At 34.3% G+C, this 14,606-nt stretch overlaps 1 protein-coding gene across 1 annotated transcript in view; it reads right to left on the reverse strand.

Annotated features, from left to right (window-relative positions):
- Positions 1 to 14,606, reverse strand: part of Nckx30C (solute carrier family 24 member Nckx30C) — a 190,522-nt gene that overhangs the window by 79,301 nt on the left and 96,615 nt on the right. Inside the window, exons 3-5 of the mRNA XM_089639087.1 lie at positions 6,768 to 6,964; positions 3,675 to 3,807; positions 2,634 to 2,886 (exon numbers count right to left, since the gene is read on the reverse strand). Of these exons, the coding sequence (XP_089495213.1) occupies positions 2,634 to 2,886; positions 3,675 to 3,807; positions 6,768 to 6,964 (583 nt within the window). The remainder of the gene's footprint in view (positions 1 to 2,633; positions 2,887 to 3,674; positions 3,808 to 6,767; positions 6,965 to 14,606) is intronic.

Raw genomic sequence — 14,606 nt, forward strand, 5'->3', positions numbered from 1 at the left:
GTGAAAGGTAGAAAAAGTTGGGGACGCCCGACGAAGGCATTTACAAAACAAAAATTTGTCCAAATTGAAAATATTTCTTATCCAAACCTCATTTTCAGAGAATAGGAGTAAATTGATTATTACTTTAAAATTATTTGTTTATTTGGTTTATTCTAATATTAAATCCCCGAATGCATTTTGAAGATACCGTTTTTTTAGATATTTCATTGTGATTTAGTGAGTTTTAAATTCATTTTAATAATTATTAGATACTTAATGTTACAACTTTTCAATGGCGCCCAAAGTAGGCGCTGTAACCCAACACTAATTTAGGCCATTGATGTTCTAAAACTCTAAACATACCGACAAGAAGAGGTGCCAAGGAATGACGGACCTGATTTTGTATTAAAGGGTATGATTATATTTCAAATAGTTTCATCTCCTTTCCATAAATAATTATATATCATTGTTTAATTTGATATTTCCTTGATGGTATGTATTTGCTATTAAATGTCGATCAACGTTGAACAGTTTTGTATTCCGATAATTTAGGTCAGTGAATTTGTACCTTTGCCGGGTAATTATCGTTTGTTAAATTAATCGAAGGGAGAATATTCAGTCTAGGGTTGTGATTTTTTTGAATACAGTCCATTAATAATTTAACAACATTATAACAAAAATAAGTTAAAAAAAATATTACTAAATGGCGCCCAACGTGGGGCATTTCATAATTATTGATTTCGTTAGCATTTTGAATTTCTACATTTTATTACACAGTAATAAACAAAGGCACATCTTGCTAGGTGATAGTTTTACCAACCAAACCACTTTGTTTGTGGGAATAAAATAAATGCATTTTTGCTTTATGATATCACGTCTGTTCCGTTTTAAGATTGTGACGTTTAGTACAGATTATAAAATTTAAAAAAGGGAAATCTTCGTGTTTGTTTGGATTTTCTTAATCATATTTTTAGAATATAATGGGACATAGGTATAAATAATGAATTAAATTAAACATTTAAGTGTGTCTGAATTTTATTATTTTAATTACTACAATTGTTTTATTTTGAACACCTTCTGTAATGAATTTAAATGACCAAAAATATACAATTCGTATTTTTGTTATAATTAGAATTGAAGCAAACTTTAATTTTTTGGCCGAAAAAATCAAATTGCATTTTGTAAATAAATATCATCATCCCTTATACTATGGAAACAATGGCGAGAGCTGAGTTCACTTGACCCGGAAAGGCGGGTGTAAAGAATGAAGCGTAAAATGTCGAGCAGAATTAAAACAATTCAGAAATGGCCACTGTTTACTATCTCTTAAGAAGCAAGTACGATGGCTGGATAAGATAGGGTCACAACTCACCCTGATTTTAATTTTGTTTATCCTTTTTACCCGTTTTTCATTTGAAACTCGATTGACTGGCGAGGGCTTTCTTTCTGATGTTTATTCGTGATCGAAGAAATTAGATTTTGGCTCAAAATATTTTGGATTTTTTACAAAACCTCGCTGAAAATATTGATTAATCAATTTAGGAAAAGTATTTTCTTACTGATCCTGTAAATGCTGAAAGCACCTTTCAGCTGGAACTGTCAAATACATTGTCACATGCTGAGTGCAATCTTTCACGAACAGAAGAGATGTAAGCATGCTCAATTGCATTAGTTCTTTGTCAGAATATGGCCTGTTCAGTGTTCAGGACACTTTACAGAACTGATCATCCGCATCAGTGCACTATTTTTAGGCTCAATATCCAAGTTTACAGTATTAAGAGATCCAGTTTTGTAATGCGTTCATTAGGTTGGTCATGATGTTGTTTCCGAACAAAAAGAAACGCCTCGAAGTAGAATAGAACTCATAAGGATGCGTCATGTGTGCATCGTGTTTTACAGCTAATCATTCATAAAGTGAGCACTTTTATTCAGGAAGGCACTTATTGACTGGAAACTCGCAACACTCATGTGTGCAAGACGGAAGATAAGTAATATTGAAAAATTAAGAATGATAAATATGTAATGTCGATGAATAAAGACAATCGCTTTGCTAGGTTTTGGATTAGAAATTATATTTATACCGTCGAATATAATAATTTGCCAGCCTCCTTGCTTCACCCCTTCCTTTTCTCAAAAAGACCCAAGACTCAAAGACAACATAGGATCTGAGGGTAATAATTTACCCCAGAGGAGCGTTTCAGGTTATAGTAAAGAATTGTTCTTAACCATAAAATTAACGAATTTTTCGCTATCGTCCCAGAAACTGGAATCGCATTAACAAGAAGACGTTAAGTTTAAGGTTAAGGACAATTCAATTAAGAACAGAAGTTAGACATATTCATAGAATACATATCCCACTCGTTATGGCATTAACATAGACTGGAGCGATTGATATGTGACGATCTCTACGCGGCTATCTCACTCGCCGTGGTTTGTGTCAAGACTGAAATGAGGAGATGGGAATATTAAGTAACATGTCCTTGGGTAGGGATAGAGAATGGGAATCCACCTACTGTAATCGTAGAAATCGCAGTTAACGTAAAAGTCGTTGATAATATTAAGGTAAAGGACAATTTCTTATCCTTAACAGGAATCTCCTTCGAGGACCTTCCTACATTGTAAAAATGACGGCAAAAAAAAATGTGTTAGCTTACCCGACTGTTACGTCAAAGATGTTGCTCCCCACCGAGCTGGAGACGGCCATGTCGCCGAAGCCCTTACGCGCCACAATGACGGACGTAATCAGATCTGGGATGGATGTGCCCGCAGCCAGGAACGTCAGTCCCATTACCTCGGGCGGGATGCGCGCCGTATCACCAACCACGTTGGCCCACCACACCATGAGGTAGGAGTAGGCCGCTATCCACAGGATGGAGCCGATGAAGGTGATGGGGAACCACCGTTTACCTGGACATAACACATGGTTAAAATAGAATAACACCACACTATAAGGTAAGAGTAGGTCGCGATCCTTAGGATGGAGTCGATGAAGATGATGGGGAACTACCTTTTGACTGGACAGAATACATGGTTAGCATAGAATAAGAATAATATTTATATCATAATATCACCACACTATGAGGTAGGAATAGGCCGCGATCCATAGGATTGAGCAGATGAAGGTGATGGGGAACTACCTTTTGACTGGGAAGAACTTATGGTTAAGATAGAATAAGAATAATAATGATATTTATTTCATAATATCACCACACTATGAGGTAGGAATAGGCCGCGATCCATAGGATTGAGCAAATGAAGTTGATTGGGAACCAGCGTTTCTACATAACACATGATTAAAATATAATAATAATCACCATAGTCTTTACCCCAGAATATCACTTTACTATGGGGTAGGAGTAGGGCGCGATCCACAGCATGGAACCGATGAAAGTGACGGGGAACCATTATTTACCTAGACTGAATCATGAATGATTCCGTAATAAAGACCCACCGAACACATCTTGGAAATTTCTTGTGACTTATGGTGAAGCTAGATCTTCAATTTAGTTCAAGGTAGAGTTCGATAAAATGATAAATCTTACAAGCAGAAGAACTTCAATTCATTGCAATACGTAGAAGCTACAGAAACTTGGATAGTAAATATTGTACCACATGATCTGAAATATGCAAAATTAAAGACTAACCATGTTCTTTGGTCGATTTCTAACAAACAATGTAGTGTTATATATAGGTACCTTTCGCCGTCCTGGTGTCGGGGAGGGTGATCCAGAGGGGGAAGATGATGGGGGCAATGAGTAGGTAAGTGATACGTTTTTTCCACGTCTCAGGCCATGACATGTCTAGCGGCGCCGGTGGAGGATCGTCATCCTGGGGATAAGATAAAACTTCATTTTATATCTAGAATATCAGCAAAACTTCATTTTATATCTAGCGTATTAATAAAACTTCATTATACAGGGTGTATCGGCACGTGCCCGACAAACTTTAACCAGCTATTCCTCAGCACATTTCGAGTAAAAAATGTTATGGGCACTTTGCTGTCCGGTAACATTTTTTTCCAAAAAAAAATAAATCCACACTCCGTCACTGTCATTGGCATTGTTTCTCGTGTTCAACAGCTGTTATTAACAAGTGTGTCAAAAAGCGTCTTCGCTCTTTCATACACACTAAATAATAATAGTTAAAAATGAGACGAATGGTGCCATGCCATTTCATTGTTATTGCAAAAGCGCGCCAATGTAGGTATGGACGTACATTATTCAACGAAACTCGAATAAAATATTGCCAGATGGGTTTTCAAACTTTGACAAAGGATAAAGCATTGTTGGCATGTGGTGAAATATGATTTTTTTATTAAAAATATGTTACCGGACAGCCCAGACAGAAAGTGCCCATAACATTTTTTACTCCAAATGTGCTAAGGAATAGCTGGTTAAAGTTTGTCGGGTACGTGCCGATACACCCTGTATATCTAGAATATCAGAAAATTTTATTTATATTATCTAGAATATCAGCAAAACTTCATTTTATATCTAGCGTATTAATAAAACTTCATTATATATCTTGAATATCAGCAAAACCTCATTTTATATCTAGCGTATTAATAAAATTTCATTATACTCGTATATCTATAATATCAGCAAAACTTCATTTGATATCTATCATTTTGATAAAACTTCATTTTATATCTAGCATATTAAAATGAAACTTCGTTTTGTATCTATCATTATGATAAAACTTAATTACATATCTAGCATATTAATTAATTTTATCTAGTATTTTAATTAAACTTAATTTTATATCTATCATTTTGATAAAACGTCATTCACATCTAACATATTAATAAAACATTTTATATCCGGTAAAATAATATAACTTTATTTTATATTTATCGTAGATATTAATAAATCCTCATTTTATATCAATTTATTAATCACTTATTTTTGAACTAGCAAAAAAGGGTGTCAGTAAACGAAATCCACTTACGTATGAGTATTTTAAGAAGATTTAAGAATATTATAAGACATTTATTTATTTATTTAACGCCCAGAGGGCTTTTACATTTAGGTGGTACAATTTTAATGACAGACAGTTTTGAAACATGAGAAAGAAATAATAATAAAAAATTACATTAAAAAATGATATATGCAAGAAACAAAATTAAAAATAACAAGAACATAAATTAAAAAATACAGCGATTTGACTGGTTTACAAAAATATAACTTCTATTTAGGAATAGTGTTGAATTTACTACTATTTCTATTGTTCTCTTTTATGTATTTTATATTTATATTTTTTTATCTATGTATATTCTGTATTCATATGTAAAACAATTGTTATTCTTTTGTAAAAGCCGCTATAATCGGCGTTAATAAATAAATAAGTCTTTTACGTGATCCACAAAATTCGCAAAGTTAATATTAAATATATCGACATCACCTAAGTATTGGTTTCCCATAGTGTGAAACCGTTGTATTGGGGAGTTCGCAATGTAATTGCGCTTATGTGTGTTGCAGTGGAATAGTGTATTTTGTGGTTTTGTTATTGTAGGTATTCGTAAGTTTATGAGTTGCAGAAGTTCGTAGCAGTCGAATTTAGAATCTTGAATATAATATTAATACGCAAGCATAGATCAAATGAGAGAACAGCTAAATTGGATTTCTATAAAAAAGAGACTATTATTTAATGTGTTAATTTTTGTACATAAAATCATGAACAACCAAATGCCAAAATATTTTAAGGATGAAATTGTTTTTAATAGAGATGTTCATAATTACGAAACCAGAAATGTAAATAGGATTAGATTGCCACATATGAAAAAAACAAAATCACAGAACTGCCTAATGTACAAAGGACTAAAAATGTATGATGAAATGCCTGAAAGTCTGAAGAATGAAGGAAGAATGAATGTATTTAAAAAGAAATGTAATATTTATTGTAAAAATATGTAAAATTACAAAATGAAATATGATCTTGTTTATATTAGTTTATATTCAAATGTATAAACTAACTCAATAAATAATAAAAAAAAAAATAAAAAAATAAAAAAGTTAAGTCGTTTATTTTACGCCTGTCTTCCAATGTGTGTATTTTTAGAGTATTTAATAAGAAATGATATTGTAAGTCTTCTAGTGGGATATTTAATTTAAAATTTATAAAACGTAGAAATTTTTTTTGTATTCCCTCAATGTTATTAATGTGAATTTTGTAAGAGGGAGACCAAACTACTGAGTTGTATTCAATTATGCTTAGACATGAGGTAAGAAGGTATTATGACGCAAACATTCAGTAATTATGTAAATATAATATTAGTTTTTCGTATATTATTTACAATTATTGACACAATCAGTAAAATCTTGATAGAAAAATGAGTAATATCCAAAAATCCAAACGCTCCGGCGGCTCCGCTCCGAAGTCATAGTTAACTATATGACGTCATTGGATGCTCAACTCTACACCACTCAAAATTTAAAGCTAGGCCTTAAAAAATATTTTTAATTCATAGTTGAAGAAGAATATAATACTAATAAATCTAAACGAAACGTGAAACAGAACAAGACACAGAAAAATAAATAGATAACGGCCACAACGAGGAATCGAACTCAGGATCTCTTGTCTTATCGGGACCGGAGTCTTAAACCACTCGACCATTGGGACCTATTTATTAAATCTGATATTTACCTGTCCATATATTACATTCAAAATAAGATAAAGAGAAAGATTTTACAAAATAAGAAAGAATTTGACTTGAAATCCACATGTGTTTGTTTTCCATCATAATCGTATTGTTAATCTTTTTAGAGTTATTGACAGGCCTAACTACTAACCATGTCCTGCGGGTCCGGCGCTATCCCGTTGGGCAGGTCGCTGGCGTTGGCCGACGCGGTGCTGGCCGTCGATGGCGCCGCGCCCGCCCCGCTGCCGCCCGCCGCGCCGCTCACAGAGCCGCCGGGACGCGTGGCGTCCAGTAGCACCTTCAGTGAGGCGATAGCGTGCAGCTGCGTCGCCTTCTCGTCCACCTTGCCTGGAACAACAAACATTCTTTTTGAGATAAGATCAGAACAACAGACTATCAACTGTCTGCCAACGATGTCTCTCTTCAAGCTTCAAGATCCAAGAACAAGCAGAGTTCTGAGTGAGAAAGAGTATAGTTTTGTGATGAGAACTAATTGATGGACCATCTGATTCATAAAATGGTTCTGGAAAGTGGTGGAAACCCTCGAATATCAGTCTACAGAATACACTGAGACACAGTAAGAAAAATGCAAAGGTATGGACCAAGACGTCGCGTCGGGGCGCTGATTCTCTAATTTGAAAGAGTCAATAAATTACTCAAAATATGATTTAATTGAACTAACTTTAAATTTTTCTCCATTGAAAACATGTGTTTTTTTTCGAAATTAATTATATTATTGATTTACCTACTTTCATTTCTTTCAATATCCCCTCCCATAGATTCAGAAACCATGAACTGCTCTTCCACAACCAATACTCAACTAATTATGGATACTATTCAGCGTTGTATAGAGTATGGAGACTGGTTAAGATAGGTCAAAACCATAAGCAAGTGAAAAAAATCTGTTAATTGTCATGACTTCTAGCTAGGTCTTGACTTACACATCAATTCTATTTTCTCTCAATATGTTTATCTCTGTCTTTTGTCATTGCTTTCAAATACATTTTTTTTAAATTCTAATTACTGGTATTGTAAATAAGACGTAAGTTCGTTAATTAATAAATACATATTTTTACACTGTATTAAAACATGAATACTAAAAGCCAGCGAAAAGAAAAGAATGGAAGCCCTCAAGATGTGCTGGCAATGAATGTTCAGGATACCATGGAAATGGATACTGGACAGCCAGGCACGGCAATGTACACATTCTGGAGAAGATATGTAACTCGCAAAACTTAGAACTCGAACAGTAGAAACTCTTGGTTATTTGAAAAGTATGAAGCAAGATAACTCTGCGTTGTCTTAGAGCGGTCCAGAACTGGTTCAATACTCTGCCAGCATCATTAATTATTGCGCATGCAATATTTTCCGTTTTTAATACTAGAAGTAAGAAGAATTAAAAAGAAATTCACATCACCGAAGAGGATTCTTAAAAAAAGTAAAATAGCATCTCGGAAGATAGAGAATCCGAAGTAATGAACGCAAGTGAAAACGTAAAAGGGTGATTTGTCAATATGTGATCCCGCATGCAAAATTGTCTCCTTAATCTGTGTCGTTTTTTCATGATGAGATAGATGCGCAGAATAAATTTGCCATTCAAAAGTCGATTGGCGAACATTCGGATAATTGGATGTAAAGCACATTTTGACTGAGGAACGGCCGGCCTAGTAATCTACGTATCATGCTAATAAGCCCCGACGTTTAGAGCGGCACAGTTTGATCTGAATTATTTATAAGGATTAATCAAAGCGTGGAAAAAGTTGAACGTTTTCAAAATAGTTTTTACTCTAACAGGAGCGAACTAGCAAGCGAAATGCTGGTCGATTTAGGCATATTTTCAGTTTTGAAAACACAAAAGTTCTTTGGGAAGAATATAACCGTTATTAGAAGACCTCCGCCTCCGTAGCATGAATATGAGATTTTTGGTTCAGCACCCAGAGGTGAAGTTTTCAAATCTCAGCTAGATTATCAGCATGTTCATCTGCTTTTAACACGGTATCATCAAAACGGCGCGGTGCTACATTTCAGGGTGAAATTTGACTTCCTCCACAAATTTTCTCCATTGGCTGCAGTGCCTCGCCATTTGTCTTCAGTCCTCAATCGCGTTACACTCCAAGGAAATCGTGCACCAAGGAAATCCATCACTTGGTTTTGATTTTAGGTATTCTAGCACTGGCTATCTCTACAAGTTCATTGTTCAGCCTATCGCGATATTTAGGATTTTTTGTTTGTTTTTTGGTTTACATAACTCCACTCAGGAAGCCCTAAGGAAAATAGTTCCCCTCAAGGCCTCCTCCTTGAGGATACTGCGTTAAGGGTCTTTTTGGGGGGTGAACATGGGTCTTGAAGAGACCTATTTTAGGAGGGAGGAAACACAAGGGCCAGCAAATCGTTTCACAGCCAAGCTGTGGAACTCAAGAAAGCGTCGTAGAAACGACTAGTTCCCAAGTGACAAATGTCAACCATATACATGTTTCATCAATCGGGTGTTCCTCCATTGTGCACCGGTACCGAAAGGATCAATGACGCTAGTTCCTCGGGGCATCTTCCACAGAAATACCAGTAGAACAAGGACGCCTGCCCTCTAAATATCGCAATTTGTTTGTTAAGATAGGGTAATCTATCAAACGAAAAAAGTAGAGGAAAAAAAAGAAGAACTTAAAGATGGCTGTTCATATGAATATTTTATGTGTGTCTCGTTCTGGCACCTGATTTTCTCAGTCTCGCGCAGAATCGAAACGTGGTAAGTCTTATTTGGTCTGAGCAAAGATATTGGTCTGAGCTTGGTTTTTTGAGCAGATCTGAAGAGGTCAATATCCAACCTTCTTTTGAACTTGCCTTTCATCATTCAGAATAAAAACATTCCCTTCATTAGATTTCCAAAATTATTATATTACATTTTTTACCGGTTTCAATTTTTCTTTTGTAAAACACGAATAAAAAACATATCAGTACGGTTCTGCCCTTAATTATACTTAAGGTGGGGGCTGAAGGGCAGTTGTTCTTAAAGTACGGTCCGGGGACCCAACTGTTCTAGAATGATCTTGTTTCCCACACATATTTAAATTATAATTGAGCGTCATTCTGCAGAACGGAGCTATCCTACACGAAGCTCAAATAAAAATAATCAGTAAAAAAACCGTTTTCATTAATTATTTATAAATATTTTTCAAGACATAATTGGGCTTTAATATAAAGACTGTAAACGTAATTGAAAACAGCAGAATAACATATTAAAAAAAAAGTATTAAATCTAATACATTGTTAAGTTATTATCACACTTATTTTAAAGAACCCTTGAAATTCATATAAGAGTAATAAAAACAAATTAAAATTAAAAAGATTTTGTGAATAATATTATTTAAAAAAATAATATTTTAAATAAATAAAAATATGAATAGGTTAAAAGATGTTTTTTCTAAAGAATTTTGTAAATTTAAATCTCGGATATAACTTTTACCGGTCAATTATTTGTAGTTGTTACAGTTTTAGGCAGAATACTGAAGCAAACATTTAAATTTTATTACTTGACGTCATTTCGCAGAACTACGACTATCTGTTTTAATGATTATTCATATAATGTATAAATTATTCTTTAGATGTGGGGAACGTATTCACAGTTTGAGGACCATTGGGAAAGTTTAAATGGTGGGTGCGATTATTCATATCTGTGTTTTAAGCACTTCTCTTAAGTTTGCATAGCGGCTATTAGTTCGTGCGATAAGGTTGTGCTTCGCAGCTGTTGTAAAGACTGCTCAGCTCACGATTGAAATGACATTCACAGAAAAAAGCCTTGAAAAACTTCTTGACGGCGCTAAAAAAATAGATTTGTGACGTTGTCAAATGTGACATTGTCAAATGTGAATTTGTCAATGTGACGATGTCAAATGTGACTGTGTCAAATGTGACGTTGTCAAATGTGACGTTGTCAAATGTGACGAGAATTCAAATATATTGAATGTGGCAGAATAAGGTCCTTAACTGTAAAATAATAATCAATAAATAATAATAATGATCCAAGACCGAGATAAAAGCCTCTGCAAATTTCATAAATATAGATCTGACTATTTGATGATTTTTTGTGTTACATAGCTCAAATTATATCCAAGTATCGATTGTAAATTTAGAAGAAGTAAGTGGTATTCATGTTTGCGGATGTAAAAATGGGGAAAAGGCGAGGGCTAGTTTTTCCATTTATTTCCATGGAACTGACGAATCGCTATCGCTCCGTCACTGTAATGTTGTACCTACGATCTGTACGGCCACAGCTACTTTACAAATTAATGCCACAATTTGTAGAGCACATGTTTCGGAAGAAAAGATTCTACAGAGCATGCATTATACAAGTGTTTGTGTACGTCGGGAGCTTTTCGACAGGCTGTTTCCTGGACGAAATGCAGACATTTACTTACATTCTTTGTTGCGGAAAAGTTACTTTTGGTAAATCAATAGTCAGTAAATCTCTAATTTATTTAATTAGAACAGAAAACATATTTTTTGATAAATAAAATGTTTTGACTGCCCATTTAAGAAGTTTCTCGAGAGTAACTTTTGAACATTTTTTGTGCTGTCAGGTAAGACAAAGATCCTGGGTTCGATTCCCAGTTGTGACCGTTACCTTTTTATTTTACGTGTCTTGTTCTGTTACTTGTTTCGTTTTGATTAATTAGTATTATCTTCTTTTTCAATGATTAACATTACATTAATCGGTATAACCTTCTGAAGCATGTTAAAAAAATATTTCAATTATATTTAATATTCATTCTAAACTTGTAGAAAAGTCGAAATGTGTCCCGTATAAATAACACACAAAAATAATGATAACACCAAAGCACAAATATTTATTTATTTATTTTTTATTTAAGTACATAAAACAGGCATGGTGCCCAAAAATTTAAATACATGGATGTTTAAATACATAATAATAACAAAACGGTAATAACAAAAATAGTAACAAAAGGAAAATGTAAGTGATATTAATATTAATCTATTATAATAATAATAATAAATATAATGTGAAACCAAAATAAAAATGACTACAATCATATTGATATTCTACTTCAAGTATGTAGCCTCATGAAAAGCTATGCTTTTGTGTATGGGAGGAGGAGGGTGTCATTAATTCAGTTATAAGATTTGTATTACTGTTTATGCAATCATAAATAATTTACTAATCTTTGGTAAATCAGCAAATACAACCAATTGTAGATTCTCTGATTATGTTAAGAAATTAACAGAATTACATAAAACAAAAATTATATTGATATTTTTATTTTTAGTTGAACCGCACAAGAACCCCAACTGCTCACAACTGTCTGAAGTCAGTGACATTATGGCAACCCCAATTGGGGTATGTTGTAAGAGTAGCGAAGGAAAAAGGTAAAAGGAAGGTGGGAAAGTACCTGGCTATTCAGATCTGGTCACCAAACATGGCCAAAGCCATCCCAAGCAACGTTTCAATTCTGAGTGGCGGTCTTACACCAGGGCATTACTGAGAGTATCTTTTACTCTGAAACCCGCCGCAAATATACTTTATATTATTTTAATTGAGTAAATTGCGAAATAACACAAATTAATCAAATAAAATTTGATTTGAACTCGCTATTTTTGGTTTGCATGTAGAGAGCCTTACCCCTCGACCACGGAAGCCGTCAATACTTGTTATAATATGACCGTGTTATAATATAATATGAAGACAGGAAGTACATAAAACAAATACAATCTACAACAGAAAAGTTTATTTTATATTTATTCAGCAAATGTAGTCTATTCAATAATATTGTGTGTAGTTTGTTTCCATTGACCCACTTTGAATAGGACCGAAGAGCGTGTGGAGCGCGCAGCTATTTAAAAATGAATACTAATAGTAAATCTACTTTATAATATGCGTACCTACATAGAATTATAGATTCTGTGGGTATAAATTTTATGTTTATCTTTATTTCTGTCCCACAAAAAATTATGAGTCGATACGAAATACGAAAAATACGTACTTTTTGTAATACACCACTTTTTTAAATTAATAACTGCCAGCCAACCAGGTTTCACTTATCTCTAGATTCATAAGGGCTATTATATTAACTAATTATATTTATTGCACATTTGCACATTTTTCCATCGACAAAGAATTCCACAACTGCCCAGAAATTTTTTTTCTTTTAAGTTCACCCCGTTATCATTAAAAATTGTCTCAAAAGTTTGTTGTATAACTACCTCATCCTAACGAATTATCTTTTAATTGGCCCGAAGGTCAAGAACCTACGTGACTTCGGCCTCAAACAGTATCGCAGACCCCTCGAGGGAATAGTCAGTAGGCCAGATGCAGCGAGGATTGTGTATAAGTGGAAGGGCCTTCGCTCGTAGCCTCGACTGCCCCGAGAGACAAGGGCTTAGGGCTCAGAGCTGAGGGCCAAATGCTGAGGGCTCTCGGAGCCTTTTAACTTGCCCGCCTCGCGTGAAAGCTCGCCTCAAATCTCGCTCTTAATCGCGCCGCAAATCGAACAGTTCTCGAATGGGGGAGGAAGATCAAAGCTGACCTTTGCTCGGGTACCTTGCCCACATAAATCGAAAAAGTGGCGTGTGGCAAGTATTTTTTATTAAAGTCTATCATTACAAATGTCATTTTTTTGTATTTGAATTGTAAACTAAATATGTATAAATATATATTTAAATTAAATATTTAAATATTTTTATTTTATTTTATTTTTTTATTGTGTTTATTTCTTGCTAGAGCAATCCCGATGAGTTACAGAACTCATTTTAGGACAGGAGGAACTTACAATCCATATGTAGGAGGTATATAATATAAATATTTTTTAAATGTATGATTTTATTTACATTATTTAGGTACATTGTTCGTGACATTAAATATAATTGTGTTTAACTCTTTCAGAACTGAATTAAATGTTATTATTTTTTAAAATATTTTTAATAAAATAATTAAAACACCTTGTTTTTACCACGATAATCTTTTTTTTTATATAAAGTCAACATGTTTCGAGAACGATGTTCTCTTCATCAGGACAATTAATGTACTAAAAACTAAATTGTCAAGTATATAGAGACAGGTGTGGGTAGAAAAGGAAGCAGTGTGGGGGGGGGGTTGAGAGGAGGGGTGAGAGGTGGAAAGGGGAGGTGCTTAGAAGATGAAAGACAAAAAATTACAATGGAAATATGTTTAATTTATTATTAATAATAATAAATTTTATTAATAATTTATTAATAATTAATATTTATAAAAAATTTAATTTATTATTAATAATCAAACTAATTGTACCGGACAGCAGGCGGATGGACATAATCATTAAAATAATTAAGGAAATGGATATTTATTGTTATCACGCATTTAACGACGCCGAATCCCTTTTGAAGCTTATCACCGGACACGTATCATGTATCAAATGGGATTTAACCGTAGTAATTAAAATTTGGTTATTTTTATTGTTTCCTTAATGCTCTCATGCATCCTGTTTAGAGATAAGAATATTTGATGTACATTAACACGTGTTCAATTCGAACTCAATAAATATGCAAACAACTGCCACAATCAGTCAGTTGTCCGACGACATTCGCAAGTTGCGTTTCTTTGAAAATCCTTACCTAAGGTACCCCCCAGAGGAAAACCGGCATTTACAGTCGATGTTACTGGCGTAGGTGTCCAGTACATTTATGGTCCTTCGAGCCGGATTTTCCTCAGAAAATCAAGAAACATGACACCTTCACTGCGCTCCTGGAAAGGCGCAGAAGCACCTGCTTCCAGGAGAGGATTAGTGCCGGCATCCGAAGACAGCGGCAACTCACGCTCTTCTTGGGAAACAGTTAGAGTACTACAGGAGGAGAATTGGCGCTTACGACGCCAAATAGAAGAGGATTGGCGCTTACAACGTCAACTAGAAGAAGATGGGCGCCCACAGCGTCTACAAGAAGAGGAGACTGCACGGTATTTGGATGCACTTTTTGCAGATTTCCAGGGTGGCTGGAAGTCCATCCT

This window comes from Hesperophylax consimilis, chromosome 13 (genome assembly GCF_061612785.1).
Source record: "Hesperophylax consimilis isolate HC1 chromosome 13, BYU_Hcon_1.0, whole genome shotgun sequence".
In the NCBI taxonomy this organism is placed as follows: Eukaryota; Metazoa; Arthropoda; class Insecta; order Trichoptera; family Limnephilidae; genus Hesperophylax; species Hesperophylax consimilis.